Source organism: Primulina tabacum, chromosome 15 (assembly GCF_025594145.1).
Source record: "Primulina tabacum isolate GXHZ01 chromosome 15, ASM2559414v2, whole genome shotgun sequence".
Classification (NCBI taxonomy): Eukaryota; Viridiplantae; Streptophyta; class Magnoliopsida; order Lamiales; family Gesneriaceae; genus Primulina; species Primulina tabacum.
The window spans coordinates 31,483,835-31,499,999 of NC_134564.1; the positions used below are offsets into that span (position 1 = coordinate 31,483,835).

General features: G+C 34.0%; 1 protein-coding gene and 1 pseudogene across 2 annotated transcripts; one reads left to right on the forward strand and one right to left on the reverse strand.

Annotated features, from left to right (window-relative positions):
• The first annotated feature begins 108 nt into the window (after positions 1 to 108).
• Positions 109 to 9,490, forward strand: LOC142527101 (kinesin-like protein KIN-UB; annotated as a pseudogene).
• A 1,124-nt stretch (positions 9,491 to 10,614) lies between these two features.
• On the reverse strand, positions 10,615 to 13,043 carry LOC142528070 (AT-hook motif nuclear-localized protein 22-like). Of its 2 annotated transcripts, none has more exons than XM_075633120.1 (2): positions 11,865 to 13,043; positions 10,615 to 10,920 (listed from the first exon to the last, which is right to left on the reverse strand). In XM_075633120.1, exons 1-2 carry the CDS (start codon positions 12,730 to 12,732, stop codon positions 10,907 to 10,909), a joined length of 882 nt encoding a protein of 293 aa, XP_075489235.1. In that variant the 5' UTR covers positions 12,733 to 13,043; the 3' UTR covers positions 10,615 to 10,906. The 2 variants fall into 2 exon arrangements, with proteins under 2 accessions (XP_075489235.1, XP_075489234.1); XM_075633119.1 differs by having other exon boundaries at positions 10,615 to 10,923.
• Positions 13,044 to 16,165: the final 3,122 nt, after the last annotated feature.

Consider the following 16,165-nt stretch of genomic DNA (forward strand, 5'->3'; position numbering starts at 1 on the left):
AATTACCGAATCTCTAAATTAAAATAAAATGCTGTACATATGTGGGTAAGTCGACATCTTATTTGAACCAAAAAAACATAAAGTACAGCTGGGCCCGGCCCACCACAAAGACATGACTAGATTCTCTCGCACTTCTTTTAAGGCAGTTCAAAGTAAAATACGAACACGAGGTGATAGTGGAAGCCCATTTTCGTCAATTTACGTATCCACTACTACCGACAGAAAAAGTTGAGGCCTTTTCCTCCTAAGGGCCTGTGTTTGGTATATTATTATATGGATATTTTCCCCTGAAAAGCTTCTTGGCGAACAGTTTTGTTCTTTTATTCATTGAATACTAAAAATGTAATTCTGCAGTCACCAAACAATCCCTTATGATGTAAACCCCACAGCAATTTGTCCTGCTGCTTCCAGTTTGAATTTTACTTAAAAAGCACTGAAACCAAAGTACTAAAATCTCCCCGTATTGTTTACTAAATCCCCATCGTCACCCTTCCTGCCTATATCCTCGAGTCTCTTTCTTCTTTTAATCATAGCAAAGAATAAAAATAGACGCACATGGCCACAGTCGGAGGTTACAGAAATGGTGCACACAAATCGCCAAATTTTCGTAATTCGTCTTCTTTCAAATCGAAGCTTCCGCCGTCGAATGTACGCCGCAGCAGCCCTGCCACTCTCGGTGGCCGCGCCCCTTCTGGTAAATTTCGCGAACTTAGTTCATTTAAGCATGTTCTAAGATTGCTCGATCTGATGGTTTTTGTTAGAAGATGTAATAATTACGGTGTTTGATTTGTTGTAGGAGCAATGTAGGTCAAAATGTAGTTTGACTTCATTTTTATTTATTTTTTAGTCCTGTCAGCGAACCTAGAGCTCGTGTTGAAGTGTGATTTTGGATATTAAAGTCGTACTGATTTTTATTTTTAAATGCGGCTCTTAAAATAAGATTCTCGGGGTTTATGTATTGCTTGTTAGTGGATATGTTGGTACCACGTGCTCCAATTTGAAATATAAATACGAAAATAAAGAATAAATTAGACCTCCAGATTTACATGAAAAACCTCCAAAAATTATTAGAATAAAAGCCACGGACAAGATAAAAAGAATTCAAGTATAATATTTTATGTTGTATAAGTACTCACTTTATTTCTAAAGAGTTTCTAAAGATATCACGCATTTTCTTAATGAAGGAGAACAAACACAACACAAATATTATAGAACTAAGTACTTAAATACTATAAGATGATAGAAAACTCGATGGGATAATCTGAAATGAGGGGAGGGAGCTCTAAATAGAGCTGTTCCCCGTCGGTGTGAAAACGCGTTTTCCTATCTGAATGCTTCCGTCAAATTTGATACACAATAAATGCATGGGTCGATAAATGCATTTCTTGTATATTTCTTTGCTGACTTTTGTTGACTAAATCACTCACCGAGAGGATAAATAATGTTTTGTACAAGTAGACACTCATATGCCTCTAAGTGCGCTCGCTTATGTACGAGTTTGGGGTGTCTAATTTGTTTTTGAAGTGGATTCTGGAGAAGCTATATTTCATTTTTGGAATGCATAATAAGTGATCAATAATTGAAGATTTTTGTTTAAATGCTATCCCTTGTCCAACGAGATTGATAATTTGAATTGCGGTGTGATGAGGAATCTAAAATATTCCTTTTGTGAGCGTGCATCCATGCCACATTTTGTTGTTTTGACTGTGGTACATGTCAATTGTTGATATGTTTAACAAAACATGATGGACGGGGTTGGTCTGGAGCAAGAACAATAAACCATGACTGTATTTCTTGTTTAGTTATATATGTTGTGAGGTTTTCCTTGGAAAATCACTCAGGGTTTCAGCTTAGTTGGTGAAGCTTTATTAACTGTAGAGCTGGCTGCAATGAGCCATTGAAATTCAAATCTTTCTTACCCCAATTAGAGAAGAGGATCTATTTGATGCATGTTATTGGAAAATTTCAGGAAGAGTGCGTGTTGCCGTAAGATTGAGACCTCAAAATGCTGACGAATTGGAAGCGGATGCAGATTTTGCTGATTGCATAGAGTTGCAACCTGAGGTTCTCTATTTAATTTTAAATATGTTTGTTTAGATCTTTTACCTTAAGGGATAATATAAACTCATCTGTAAATATTTCCATATGATGCTATTGTTTGCTTTTTGCCACAGCTTAAAAGATTGAAACTTAGGAAAAACAATTGGGATTCAGATACCTATGAGTTTGATGAGGTTTTTACTGAATTTGCATCACAGAAGCGAGTCTACGAAGTTGTCGCTAAACCTGTGGCTGAGGTGAGTGGTATAAAGTCATTTTACTTTCTAAACTTGGGCATTTATTCTCTGAAGATGTGTAGTATACGCCGATTTTCCTGGCTGAATGTCTCTTTTTAATTGCTTGACTTTGTGGCTGCAAAATTATGTTGAATTAATGCATTTATGCATTTGATGATTGGTTTGATTAATCATAACAGCTAAAAGTTTTGATAATAAATTTTTAATCCATAAGTCATCTTAAGAGGATTATAAACAGTTTTTTAAATTCTGTCAGTTAAATAAATGATATTTCCCCTCAAATGGAAAGAAACAAATTTAAGTTCGTTATGTTTTGCCTCAAAAACAATTTATGTGCGGCTGAGCCACAATGCCACATACAGAAGCAACAAGTAGTATAGTATTATAAAGCTATACTTGATTATCTACTTTGCTTATTTATCCCTGTTTTCCAGAGCGTTTTGGATGTTTACAATGGAACTGTGATGGCTTATGGCCAGACTGGCACCGGTAAAACTTATACACTTGGACGACTGGGTGATGAAGACACCTCAGCTCGGGGTATAATGGTTCGCTCTATGGAGGATTTAATGGCAAACATCTCTCCGGATACTGATTCTATCTCAGTCTCATACTTGCAGGTTGCATGCCATGCAGGATTAAGTGATAATACTGCGCAAAACATTTTAACTTTTGTAGCATTTCACCAGAAGATATCTGGAATTTTAATGAATGATCTTGAATAATGTTTTTTATTTGTAGATTTATATGGAAACCATTCAGGATCTACTAAACCCAGCAAATGATAATATTTCTATTGTCGAGGACCAAAAAACTGGTGATGTTTCTTTGCCAGGGGCAACTGTCTTGGAGATCAGAGACCAGCAAAGTTTTATTGAACTCTTACGCTTGGGTGAAGACCATAGGTTTGCTGCCAATACTAAACTGAACACTGAATCTTCTCGTAGTCATGCCCTTCTCATGGTAAAAATGGAGATGATAATATATAGTGCATGTTGTTTTGTATTTGCTTTTCCTCGTCTCTGTTTTCTCACATGCACGAACAAATTCTTTTTTATTCTATTCTTGTGAAACTGTTTTTTATTATCTCGTTCTACAACTAATGTTGCTCGGAACAGGTCCATGTGAAGAGGTCTGTATTGGACGGGAACAATTATTTTTCTCCTGAAAATCGCTCCCATTTGATTGATAATTTGAGGCCACCAATGCTACGAAAAAGCAAACTAATTGTCGTGGATCTTGCTGGTTCTGAACGTATTCAGAAATCAGGTCCTTTTGAAACTCTGGACCTACGTTTTGAAGAAGAAATTTTCATTTTTTATAAAATGATGGCTTTATGCCAAAATGTATAAGTTGTTCATTTTATTGCCTTTTTATTGTGCAGGAGTAAAATTAAATAAAGAACCTAGTAGTTCCTTGTAAATGTCTTGCCAAAAATAAAAATAAAAGTAAATAGAAGTAAGCTTTTCTGATTGATATGATCCTTAGTTTCTATCCCTCAACTCTAGATGTTCCTTAGAGAATCCTCACTTTTATTTGAACAAAAATAATTTATGCTTTTGAGATGCTTTACATGAACTATCTGTAAGTTTTCCTGAACCAATTTAGCTATGTGTCTGTGTTCACATATATTATTTTCTGTTAATAATTTTAGTCGTAAGTTTTTCTTTAATTAACTGTTATTTGGAATAGGAGATATGATCTTTTTAGTTTGAACCTACTCAATTGATCCATGTCTAGTTTGTAGCCATTATAGGAAAGAAAGGACTCCAAAGTTGCTTCTCTATTTAGGATCAGAGTCACTGATAAGCTTATTTGATGCATGATTCCATGTGGACTTAGAGCCTCGCTACCCCCTTGATTAGAGCCTTGCTGGACCATTCTTGCTTTGACAGTTTAGATTAATCAATTTTGTTTGCTTTAAGTGGCTTACAATTTGAATTATCTTAGAGAATTTTAATTTTTCCTGAAGGAAGTGAGGGACACATGTTAGAAGAAGCGAAGTCTATAAATCTTTCACTTAGTGCTTTAGGGAAATGTATAAATGCCTTGGCAGAAAATAGTTCTCATGTCCCGGTTCGGGATTCAAAGCTTACGAGGTTGCTTAAAGATTCATTTGGAGGTGAGATTTTCTCTGTGTTAATTTTCTGGCTTCTGTCTTAGGATTTATTTTCAACAAAATTCTGTCTGATCTATAAGTTAAATAGTTTGTTAATTCTAAACTTTTACCCAGGTGTCCTTAGTCGGCACTGTTTTCAAGAATTATTGCTTGATACTTTTGTGTTACAATTAAGGTTTTAGTTGGTTTTTTATATAATAAAAAGATCATATTTGTTGGTTTATTATGTCGAAGTCATGCACAAGTTAATCACGTTCCTGTTATGCTGCAGGCACATCAAGAACTTCATTAATTGTCACAATTGGCCCATCTCCACGTCATAGAGGAGAAACTGCAAGCACCATATTATTTGGACAAAGGGTGAGTAGTAAATATCAGAATTTTACGTTTGGAGTAACTTAGAACTGAGTAAAGAGTCACGTTCTTGCATCTAATTTGTTATTTAGAACAAAAATGGTTTCTTTGTTGTATAAGGTTGATTTTATTATTTGTTAATTTTGATTTTTTTGCAGGCAATGAAGGTGGAGAATATGCTGAAGATCAAGGAAGAATTCGATTACAAGAGTTTGTCCAAAAGACTTGAGATGGAAATTGATAAACTCATTGCTGAAAATGAAAGACAGCAAAAAGTTTATGAAAATGAAACGGAGAGAATCAGGTTAGAAGCCCAGAAACGTGTTGCTGAGGCGGAAAGGAATTATGTGGAAGTTTTAGAGGTATTTGTGTGTGTATCCCTCTGTGTCTGCAGAAGAGTATATTGTCTTCATAATTGCAAAACCATGGGCCAACTTTTCGGTAGGAGTTATGATAAAAATATTAAAAAAAATTGAAATTGTTGCTTTCATATCACTGTTATAACCTGGCAAGTTTATAGCAATCTTAGAAAATCGAAGACACGTTTATGTATTACTGCGAAGCCTTTTTAAATGGTTAAATAAGAGATTGTTAATTGTTTCCTTCAATTTACAATCTGCCGATTGCTAAATTGTGTCACCCTCGGTCTAAAATCTCACGATACTAGTGTCTGGCCAACACTACGTGGCAACAACAATATTTGAATAAAAATGTTATATGCTTGTAAATGTTTGATTCAAATTATATATATTTTTGTTTCTTGAGTTCCTGATTAATCCTTTTTTGCTGGCACATTAGGAGGAGAAAATGAAATGTCAGATGCATTATATGAAGTCAATTAAGATGCTTGAGGAAAAGTGGGCTGTCAATCATCAAAAGCAAATAATCAATGGAGAGGTAGTAGCTTTCTCGTTTTCTTCAAATATGAACTGGTAGATAAATTTGTACTGAGGTGTTTTCTTCTTCAAAAGAATGGGACAAAGGAAAGGGGAAGTCACAGGGAGTTGTTCACTTGTTTCTGCAGTGAAAAATGTCTATCTTGAGCATCTTTTTATGTGCAATGGGAACACAATGAAACAAAAAAAAGGGATTCAAGTTTGAAGTTACTGCCAAAGTGCTCGGGGGTTGAGATCTTTTACGAAGTTGAAAGTATTTTTTCATTAAGTTTTTCGGTTAGATGGAATAGCACTTGTGGAATATAATGAAAAGTTCTTTAATAATAGGTCAATTTTGCAGCCAGGAGCAAAGCGCGTAAGCAAAGTACCAACCCACTTTTTGGTAGATGAAATAAGACTCTAAGAGGCTAAAATATCATTTGCTTTTGAGAGGAGGTCTGGGATGTGTGGACTGGACACATAGGGTTATCACGAGTAGGCAGTGGTTAATGGAATATTATTTTATCTTGTATCAATTCTACATATAGGTGCACCTGAAATTCACTGGATATCCTTCACAATTCATTGTTTTGACACTTGAAACCGTCAAATTATTAGAAGCAAAATGTGAAAACGAGTTACTCTTTTGGGACTTTTCGCCATTATTGTTGAGGAAATAAAAAATTTCTTGTTGCAGATTCACTCGGGTATTAGTTATGAAGAAGTTGCTGAGCTAAAATCCTTGCTGCAAAATGAAAGTCGGGTCCGTAAGACAGCTGAAGAGGAAATTCAGAAATTAAAAAATCAACTACTAAAATTTTCTAAGGTGGAGGTAATGGTCTGAGCTAAAAAACTTTTAGGGACTCTGTGTTATTAATACATTGGATCATGGATTAAACCTTCAAATTCAAATTGGGTTTTGAGTAATGAGAGATTAGAAAGTCTTTCCAAAAATGCTTCGAAAACGCCCTTGAAACCTTGGTCAAAATCTTACAAATTTTAATAAAGAAGTAGAAAGTGTGAAAGCAAAGAAACAGGTTCGATAGTACTTTTCTCTTGGTAAAAACCATGGAAACAGAGTTGATTTTTTTAGTGGAACCTAATGACATGGAATACGTTTCAAAATAATTAATATTTAAACTACGCTTAAATATTTTTTGCATTTGCCCAAAATACAAGAGCTACAAATATTTAGGTGGATATTTACTGAAATTTTAGTTCTTGAGTTGGATCTATATTTGAATTGTACATATTCCAAATTTATTTTTGCAGTTGATGGGAGACACAGAGGTTTCGAGTTTTCATCAGGTACTGGAAGAGGAGAGCCGTCAGAAAAAGAATTTGGAAGAAGAAGTGAGACTTTTATGAAGTCAATTGGCAGAGCTCTCCATTGAGGCTAATAAGGTATTTTTTGTCTATATTATTTTCATTTGTAGCTATGACGTTGAATGGTAGTTATATAAAATTTTTGAAATCACGTTTGCCCCTGTTTTTCGAGTTCTTTTAGCTTCTCAAATTTAACATTGCTATGGTTGAGTATCCTGTGTTTTCTCTAATAAAATGAATGATTGGCCCTTGACCAGATCAAAGTACAGATATATCTCATTGGCTGAATATGTTATGTTTCACCAACTGTAATCAATCACTTGTAGAGATACAGTACAACACTTTCTGTTTTCTCAGATCTTCCTGTGTTTAACACAGACGTTTCTATTATTTGAGTTTTATTTGTTTGTATATTTGTAGCCTAGAGGCAGTCTGAACGGAGGAAACTCTGCAAACCCTCTTCTTGGTTTAAATTCCCTTTCTCCACTTAATCATCTACGATCTAGAGATGGCAGTGATGGAGAAAGAGCGTCAATTGCAAACCTTCATGAACAAGGTACTGCTTTTTTTTTTTCGTTTCATTTAAACTTCTTTGAGCATTTACTTACCTAAATCTTATTCTGACAGTTGGATTGCAAAAGATATTGTCATTGCTTAAATCGGACGATGCAAGTATCAGGATTCATGCTGTCAAAGTAGTGGCCAATTTAGCTGCCGAAGGTGCTTCACTTTCCTCACATTTCTTTGCATTATATAACACTATATTTGAACCACATATATTGTATTTCCCTATTACATCAAATGGTAGATCTCTAGACTTGATCAACTTTTCAACTTTTTAGATTTTTTTCTATCTCTATATAACACATTACTTGGTGTTCTGTGAACCTGATGTTTCACATTTACAACGAGACACTTGAGCTTTTCTTCCTTGTACTTTATAGAATCAAACCAAGAAAAGATAGTTGAAGCTGGTGGTCTCACTTCATTGTTGATGCTCCTTAGAAGCTACGAGGATAAAACTGTTCGAAGAATTGCTGCTGGTGCTATTGCTAATCTGGCTATGAATGGTAACGTCCTTTTCAATTTGCTGTCTTCATATATCTATTTATTTTGTGAACATATATTTTTGAAATGGTAGATTGTCCTCAATGTTATGCTCTTAACTAATCAGTCGCCATGTTCCATTCTTCTCCGATCAATTGACATTCCCGTGAATTATGCTTGTTTGCTGGCCCAGAGGCTAATCAGGAACTCATAATGGCCCAAGCCGGGATCACTTTGTTAGCGATGACAGCCACCGATGCCGAAGATTCACAGACCCTGAGAATGGTTGCTGGAGCCATAGCTAATTTATGCGGCAATGGTATATGATTATTTGCTTTTGCACTTAGCTCTCCTCCCTTGTGTCCCATTGATATGGATACCTGACGACTGTTTTAACATTAAAAAACAATGGTGTCCAGTTGTAGATAGCGCAAGAAAGTCCTTTAATTATCATAAAAGCATTACAGACTTTCTGCGAGGTGCCATTTAGTTGGAATTTTATTTAACCACTCTGGAATATGCTCTCGTTTTAAGTTGATATGGGATAGTCCCCGTGAAACTATCCGTTCTAAATTTTTTTATTTAAAACCCTATCAGTAAGAAGTTTTCGTATCCTTGACTTTTCAGATAAACTACAGACGAGACTGATGTCCGAAGGTGGGATAAAAGCTCTATTAGGAATGGTCAGATCTAGGCATCCGGATGTACTCTCTCAAGTTGCCCGCGGTATTGCTAATTTTGCAAAATGTGAATCGAGGGCTTCTACACAAGGTAAGTACTCTAGTGGGTGTATTTTAATAGACAAAATTGATCAGGCATGCCACAATTGTCTGTCCGCCTATTAAAAAGTCTGTAGAGACTAGGGTAAGTGTTTGAGATGCACAACACTGATGTCAGGAACAAGAACCGGCCGTTCTTTACTAATAGATGATGGAGCATTGCCTTGGATTGTAGAGAATGCAAACAATGAGGTGTCACTGATAAGACGCCACGTTGAACTGGCGCTGTGTCACTTGGCACAACACGGTAATTGTCGAATCACTGAGAAACCAAACCAAATTTTTTGATTGCTCATTTTAATGGGAATATTTATTTATTTATATTACCCACCAGAGATCAATGCCAAAGACATGATCAGTGGAGGAGCCCTTTGGGAGCTTGTTCGTATTTCACGCGACTGTTCTCGGGAGGACATTCGGGCTCGGGCTCGTCAAACTTTGACATCAAGTTCCACGTTCCAATCTGAAATGCGTCGCTTACGGATTGAGGTGTAAATTCTAACTTCATATATGCTTATTCACAGGCTTTTGCTTCTAGTTATCTTCAGTTGCGTATTGACTCATCATATTGGGCAACTCGAGTGACCATAATTTCTGCTTGATCAGTATCAATTTTGTATTTAGTTTCATTGTAAATAACAAGATTTTGAGTAATGAAAGAGAGCTATTATTTTTTATTATCATATGGTAACAGAATTTAATTGTCACCTTGAAGGTGTAGCTAGGCTCGTAAGTTTGGTTGAGGCGGCAACTTATTTCTAGTGGGAAGTTGTCTTCAGAAATCTGAAATATTTTGATTTCAGTAGAGATACTCGTAACTATTGGCCAAATTTGATTGTTATTCACTGCTTCTCAATTAAAATATCGACTTTAAATTCAAAGCTACATATGCAACCGAACGCGAATAATAAATTTGATAAGACGACAAGAATGTATCGTTGCTCTATGAAAATCAATCTATGCTCTGTGTGTTTAAAAAGTTCATAAATTTTTTTTAAAAAAATATTCATATCCAAAACCGACCCGGTTGCACTTTAATTTGTGCGAGTACTTGAAATATTTAGTTACGCCAGAAGATTTATGCGAATTTATGGAAGAATTTTCTCACGATCAGTTTCACGTCCATACGAACAGTACTCTTTCTTATCAAATTAAATGCTAAATTATTTGTATATTTTGGAGATTTTAAAGAAAGTCAAAAAGACTTAATTAGCGATACGTACATAATTGAATGGAGGCGATGTCCCAAAAACTGGAATATTAATTAATAAACGAGTTAGACTGATATGAGAGGAGGCTATTTACTGGGAATGAAAACTCTAATTTGAAATAACTTCACATTAAAATTTTAATTTTTTCAGTAATAGTTTTCCCTACTTGTATTAACTTGTTGAATCCCAACTCTAGAACTAGTTGATGCATCATAATGCATGTGAAAGGGAAAATAAAGGCAAGACATGCAGTGGTAGATTAGATAAAATAGAGTCTTAATACACTGAACCGTGCACGTTCCTGAATCTAGACCTACTCGTCATTTGCTCACATTACCTTGTAGGCCCTTCTCATTAATATGTATGTATATGTGCGCGCGCGCGTATTTATAGGTAGATAGAGACAGTGGGAAGGACTTTAACGTTGCTCGAGATGTTTATGCATCGATGCATGCATATATAATATAAATCTTATTAAGTTATAATGGAGCAACGAAGTTCAAATTATCGACACTAATCCAATGATAATCGTCCCAGATCTTTCGGTACAGTAAGTACTATAAGATTAAGTGCAAAATACAAACAGTAGTTAATGCGATAAAATTTCTGAATTGGAGGCGGGAAACATAGACAACATTGTTCATGCCTAGCTAGTAAGAAGTAGAAATAATTAGGTTAATTCAGAGCCAATGCACGTGTGACACAGTACCCGATGTTCATGTCTCCGGAACTGAGTCAAACATGCAAGAAATCAAGGCACGATGTTGTGTTTCTGCCCCATACCTCTAGGCTCTAATTTTTTTCAGTCCCATCCCATTATTATCAACCAAACCCCCATTTGCATGCAGTCAAAATCTCTCGCCAACTGCCTACCAAATATATGCCTTGAAACTTGGAATTATATCTTACTGTCTGCTGTGGAAGAACACACACAATGGATCGGAGGAGAGACATATTCATATTAGTTTGATTTTTAATACTAATTTAATATTAAAAAAAGTATTTTGGATCGAGTTATTTCTATTTTTAAAATGATTTTACAAGAAAATAAATTTTTGCTTTCATCGAAAAAATGGCAAAAGGCAAAACATTCACACGATGTTAATAACTTTCGTGTTACTAATAGACACGAAACATTAATGAAATTTATCTATCATTCGTAGGAGTCTACGCACTTTGGGAATTGTCCATTCAAGGCGAAAAATAATACCGATCGATAGAAAAAATTTGAGCGATCCTTCAGCACAGTATTCTTTCAGTACTTTTGAGAAAAAAAAATTACGTTCATTAATTTTGGATCATGGGGAGGCTTAAATCTGCAAGTGTAGAGTTGAATATAATTAAATTAATGATGCTTTTTGCTAATGGGATTTTATTATTTTTTCAAATATGCATACACACATTCACAAAGATATTGATTTATATATGTCTTCTAAAGTGAAGATGTTTTAACTAGGGTTGAGTTGTACGAGTTTTTGGATACCATGTATGCTAAAATGGAAAACTTAAAAGAAAAAAAAATAAAATAAAAAAAAGCAACCTAAAAAACTCTTAGTTCTTTGGCTTAAAGTACCAGAAGCAGAAGTAATACTACTGCAACAACAAATTCGAGGACTTGAGGTTAGAACACGAGGAGAATTTTCTCACAAAATGATCAAACCCACAAAATTCATGAATTTGTACATCCCTCTTCCATCAAAGTCAAGAAATGATCAAAGTACGATGTGAATTTTTTTTTTTTAAAAAAAAAGATCAAGAAAAAGAAGAATTAAAGCCAAATAATTTGCAAGAACTAGAAGTGAAATCATGTCATAATTTTAAGATTCTGGAATATAAATATTAAAACGGAGGACGACCTGTTCCCCAGTAAGCTTCAGCTGGTAATTGGCATGAATTCATGAGATTAGTTTGGGGCATTCCATGAAACATATTCGCATTTGGATCACTCATCATTTGCTGCCCCGCAATCCCCGGCGGCGGCGGCGATCCCAGCTGTCCTCCTCCCGCCAGTGCCGCCTCTTCATCTTCCAAAGGCAGCCTCTCATAAGCTGCATTACCAAAAGACGCAGCCATTATCATCACCGGCCCGGAAGCCAGAAGAGGCCCAACTACCGTCCCCCCCACCACTTGTCCTTGCCCGCCGGCCAAATATATAGTAAGTCCAGACGCTGCCGCCGGAGCCGGAGGAGGAAGAAACGATCCCGAAAGAGAGAGAATTTCAAATCTTCCATGCAAATTCACAACCGCACCAGGAGAAGAAGGCTGACGGAGAGTTACATTCGTCACGGCGCCGCTTCCGCTCAATATGCAAACACCCCTCTGCCGCCTGGTGGCGAAGATTGTTATGCTTTCTTGAATATCACAGCCATTCGCAACTTCCATAACATGAGACCTGAGTGCGTTAGCACTATCTCTAGTGATAATAATAGGAGGCTTAGGCTTGTTCTTTGAGCCGGAGGGGCGGCCCCGAGGTCTTCTTGTTACCTCGTTTTGATCAGTCCCCAGTTGCTCCATCTCTTTTTCTTGATCGGCTGTGTTGGTGGAGGTGAGGCCATAATTCTCATCCGGATCTCCCTTTAGTGGGTTGCCGTTTCCGCTTTGTTCGTCTTCGAGACTCCGGCGGTGCTGCTGATGCTGCAGGAATTGATGCTGGTGGAGCTGAAGATCTCCGCCGTGGAAAGGTGGCGGTAAATGGCGAGGACGACCGTGAGTTAGCTGATCCATCGCTTGTTTCGAAACTATTTATGTATATTCAACTTCCTTCTTCAAAACCAATGCAAATCCTCGGTGAAATAGAGGAAATTGAGAGAGGGTATACGAAAGCTCAAGAATCAGAAGCTACAAGGAATCTAATTCAACGGGAGTAAAATAGGTGGAGACTAAATTTTCCATCTCGTTTGATTTCCAACTAATTACATATGATTCTGTATACTGTTTTATGAAATTTTGTAATTTGAGAGAGAGGATGAATAAAAATTGATGTTTGGGTTAGGGTTTGGTCAATAGAGAGGTTTGGATAGATAGAGATAGATAGATACGTGGAGGCTAAATTTGGTAATTCAAGAACAATTTTCAGAGTGCATTGACATAAATATTCCTAAATCATATAACTTACAAGACAATGAACGTTCGATTTATTTTTTTATATAATTATTTCGAGATAAATTGTAATTTAGTCATTTAAGGCTCCGTTTGGTATGTGTGATGGGATAAATAAATGATTAGTAATTAGAGTGATTAAAAAATGAGAGTTATGGATTAATAGTATGGTGGGATAAATAACATGGTGTTTGGTATTATTTTAAAATGATGGATTAATTTTGTAAATTTTATTGTAATGACCAAAATGCCCCAAGTGTTAATTAAATTATATATTCTTAAAATAATATGATAGTTATTAAATTATTATTATTTATTACTATTCTTATCACGTATATATTATTTTTATTAGTATTATTGTAATTCTTAATATGTTATTATTTTTTCTTACTGTTTTATTATTAAACCTTTTTAAAAATGTGTACATTTTGTGATATATTGTGAAGTAAAATATCTATTTTTTTAAGCTTAAAAAATATCTATTTTTAGTATTTTGAAAACCATTTTCTTTTGTAATTAATTTATCATTTTTTTCTTTCAACCTTAATTTCACATTTTATCTCAAAAATTAACGAGTTGTTGAAAAACTATAAACAATTACGTCAGATTATAATGGTAATAAACTATTCTAATCATAAACATGCACAAAGAATCACACCTCCAAAGAGTGATAAGGCATCACACACTTCGTCAGTACAGTGCGGGCCCAAATGAGGGCCAATAGGATAACTAAGAACATACAATATTCCAACCAAACGCAGGATGATGAATGATTAGTTATTAATCCATCCTTTATCCACCTAACCAAACTGACCCTAAGTTGACATGTGTAAGGTTTGTTAATCATATAATTTGTCAACATTTGCCGAATTCATTAAATCCACCAAATGTCGCTCATTTGACATCAATATTTGATTTTTAACCAATAACTTAGGATATATGTTTGGCAAAAAATTGTGTGAGACAGTCTCACGGGTCGTATTTTGTGAGACATATCTTTTATTTGGGTCATCTATGAAAAATATTATTTTTTATTCTAAGAGTATTAATTTTTATTGTGAATATGGGTAGAGTTAACCCGTCTCACAGATAATGATTTGTGAAACCGTCTCACAAGAGACCAACTCTATATTTTTTGGTTTGGTCTTTTTTGTCAGAAGCCAATAAACAATCGAGTGTTGTTTATTTGACATTGATTCTCACATCGAGAATAATATATGTTACACTCATTAAAATAAATATAAACTAAAACAAAGAGAGTAAACAATACAAAACGATACACAATATTTCAAAAAATGAGAACAAACTTCTTGTTTTTCTCTATTTTTGTTTAGATATAATTTAATTTAATATGTATAATATATGTTTTTTTGTCACAACAATCATGTATGAGATGATCGATGTCAAATGAGCAATATTTGGTGGATTTAGTGAATTCGGCAAAAAAAAGACCGAAACCAAATTAGAAATTAAGTTACTTAGCGAAAATCAAATTTTGATAAATTATATAACTAAAACGCAAAATATACCATTTACGATACTAAAATTTCAATGTTATTAATATTTCGATCCCTTTGAAAATTGAAAACAATCTCAAAAAATTTAAAACTAATTTCCAAAATTGAAATAAAAAACAATGACTTGTAATTCGATTTTTATTCTTAAGAATAAAAAACAAGAACCAATATTGAAACTGGTACCGTGCAGGACTTGTGCGAAATCTGAAATTAAGCTTAGAAGTTTCAAAGTACTCGAATAAACATAAATAATTTAAATGATATAATTAATTTTTTTTAAAAAAAATTGATTCATAATATTTGTGTAATATTATTATTAGGAAAACCTGTAATTTTGCATATATATTTTTCTTTTTGAAATTTTGTTCTTTTATAATATAAAATTTCAGTCTTAGTCAGATATTTTTGACTTTTGTGTTTGCAAATTTTAGTCATTTTTCCATGTAGCGCTAAGATGACACCAATTTACCACCGACATATTTAGTGACATCAATATTCCTACGAAAAGACTAAAATTGTCAAAAAATTAAATGTATGTGACTAAAAATGAAATTTATCAGTATAGAGATTCAAAATCGCAAAGAATTAAACATATTAGACCAAAAATTATAGTTTTTTCAAATGATTATTGATTACATTTAATTATTTTGATTACCATATTAGTTGTAGTACTATTATTTTTTAAAATCGATAAATTTTAATGTGAAAATTTTAAGTTTCAATCCTACTCATTCAAAAATGAAATATTCATAGATTATAAACCATAACCAAAATCGTACCTCTAACTGTTCAATTTTGGGACGAAATCATCTGCTCTATTTGATTCTCCCAATTGTATTATACTTTGCTAAACAAGTCCGATGCACGAATTATTTAAAATTTAATACGTAAAACATTATCAATGATTAAACAAAATATAACAAAACATTCAATTCATTTCTTTTTTTTAAAAAAAAAGAATAGTAATCTCAAGCACGATAATTAATTAAAACAATTTATTGTCGATTTTTTAAAGAAAGGTGATGAATTAAATATTTTGTTTGTGATTTATTGGAATTTGTTTATACATACTGTTTGATGCATTTAATTTTTAATAATTCGTGCAATCGGAGCTTATTTGAGCAAATTGTAGCACAATTTAAAACACTTTTATTTTTTTAATTATTATCAAATCTATCATCATCATTATTCTCAATCCACTAAACAGAAAATAATAGCACCTATATTATTAATAATATAATGAAAATTTTTAAAAAAACCGTAGATGTTATTAATGATTATAATTGAATTTTATATTTTTAAATATGTTATAATATATTTAACAATGGAATTAAGATTAATCTTACCCAAAATGTGGATAAGAATACATTTTCTAGGGTGAAAGTTTAATGTTGATATTAATCGATATAAATTTCACTATGAAAGTTCTGTTTCCACAGTGTATGTGTGAGTTGAGAGTGAGTGTTGTGTGTATCAGAATGTAGGTGTTATGCGTAGGTGTTGTAATACCCACGACAACATGCAGTGGAAATTATGATTTT

What these genes read in the sequence shown, in the direction of transcription:
- LOC142528070 (XM_075633119.1), bottom strand. Translation starts at nt 12,732, where the DNA reads ATGGATCAGCTAACTCACGGTCGTCCTCGCCATTTACCGCCACCTTTC.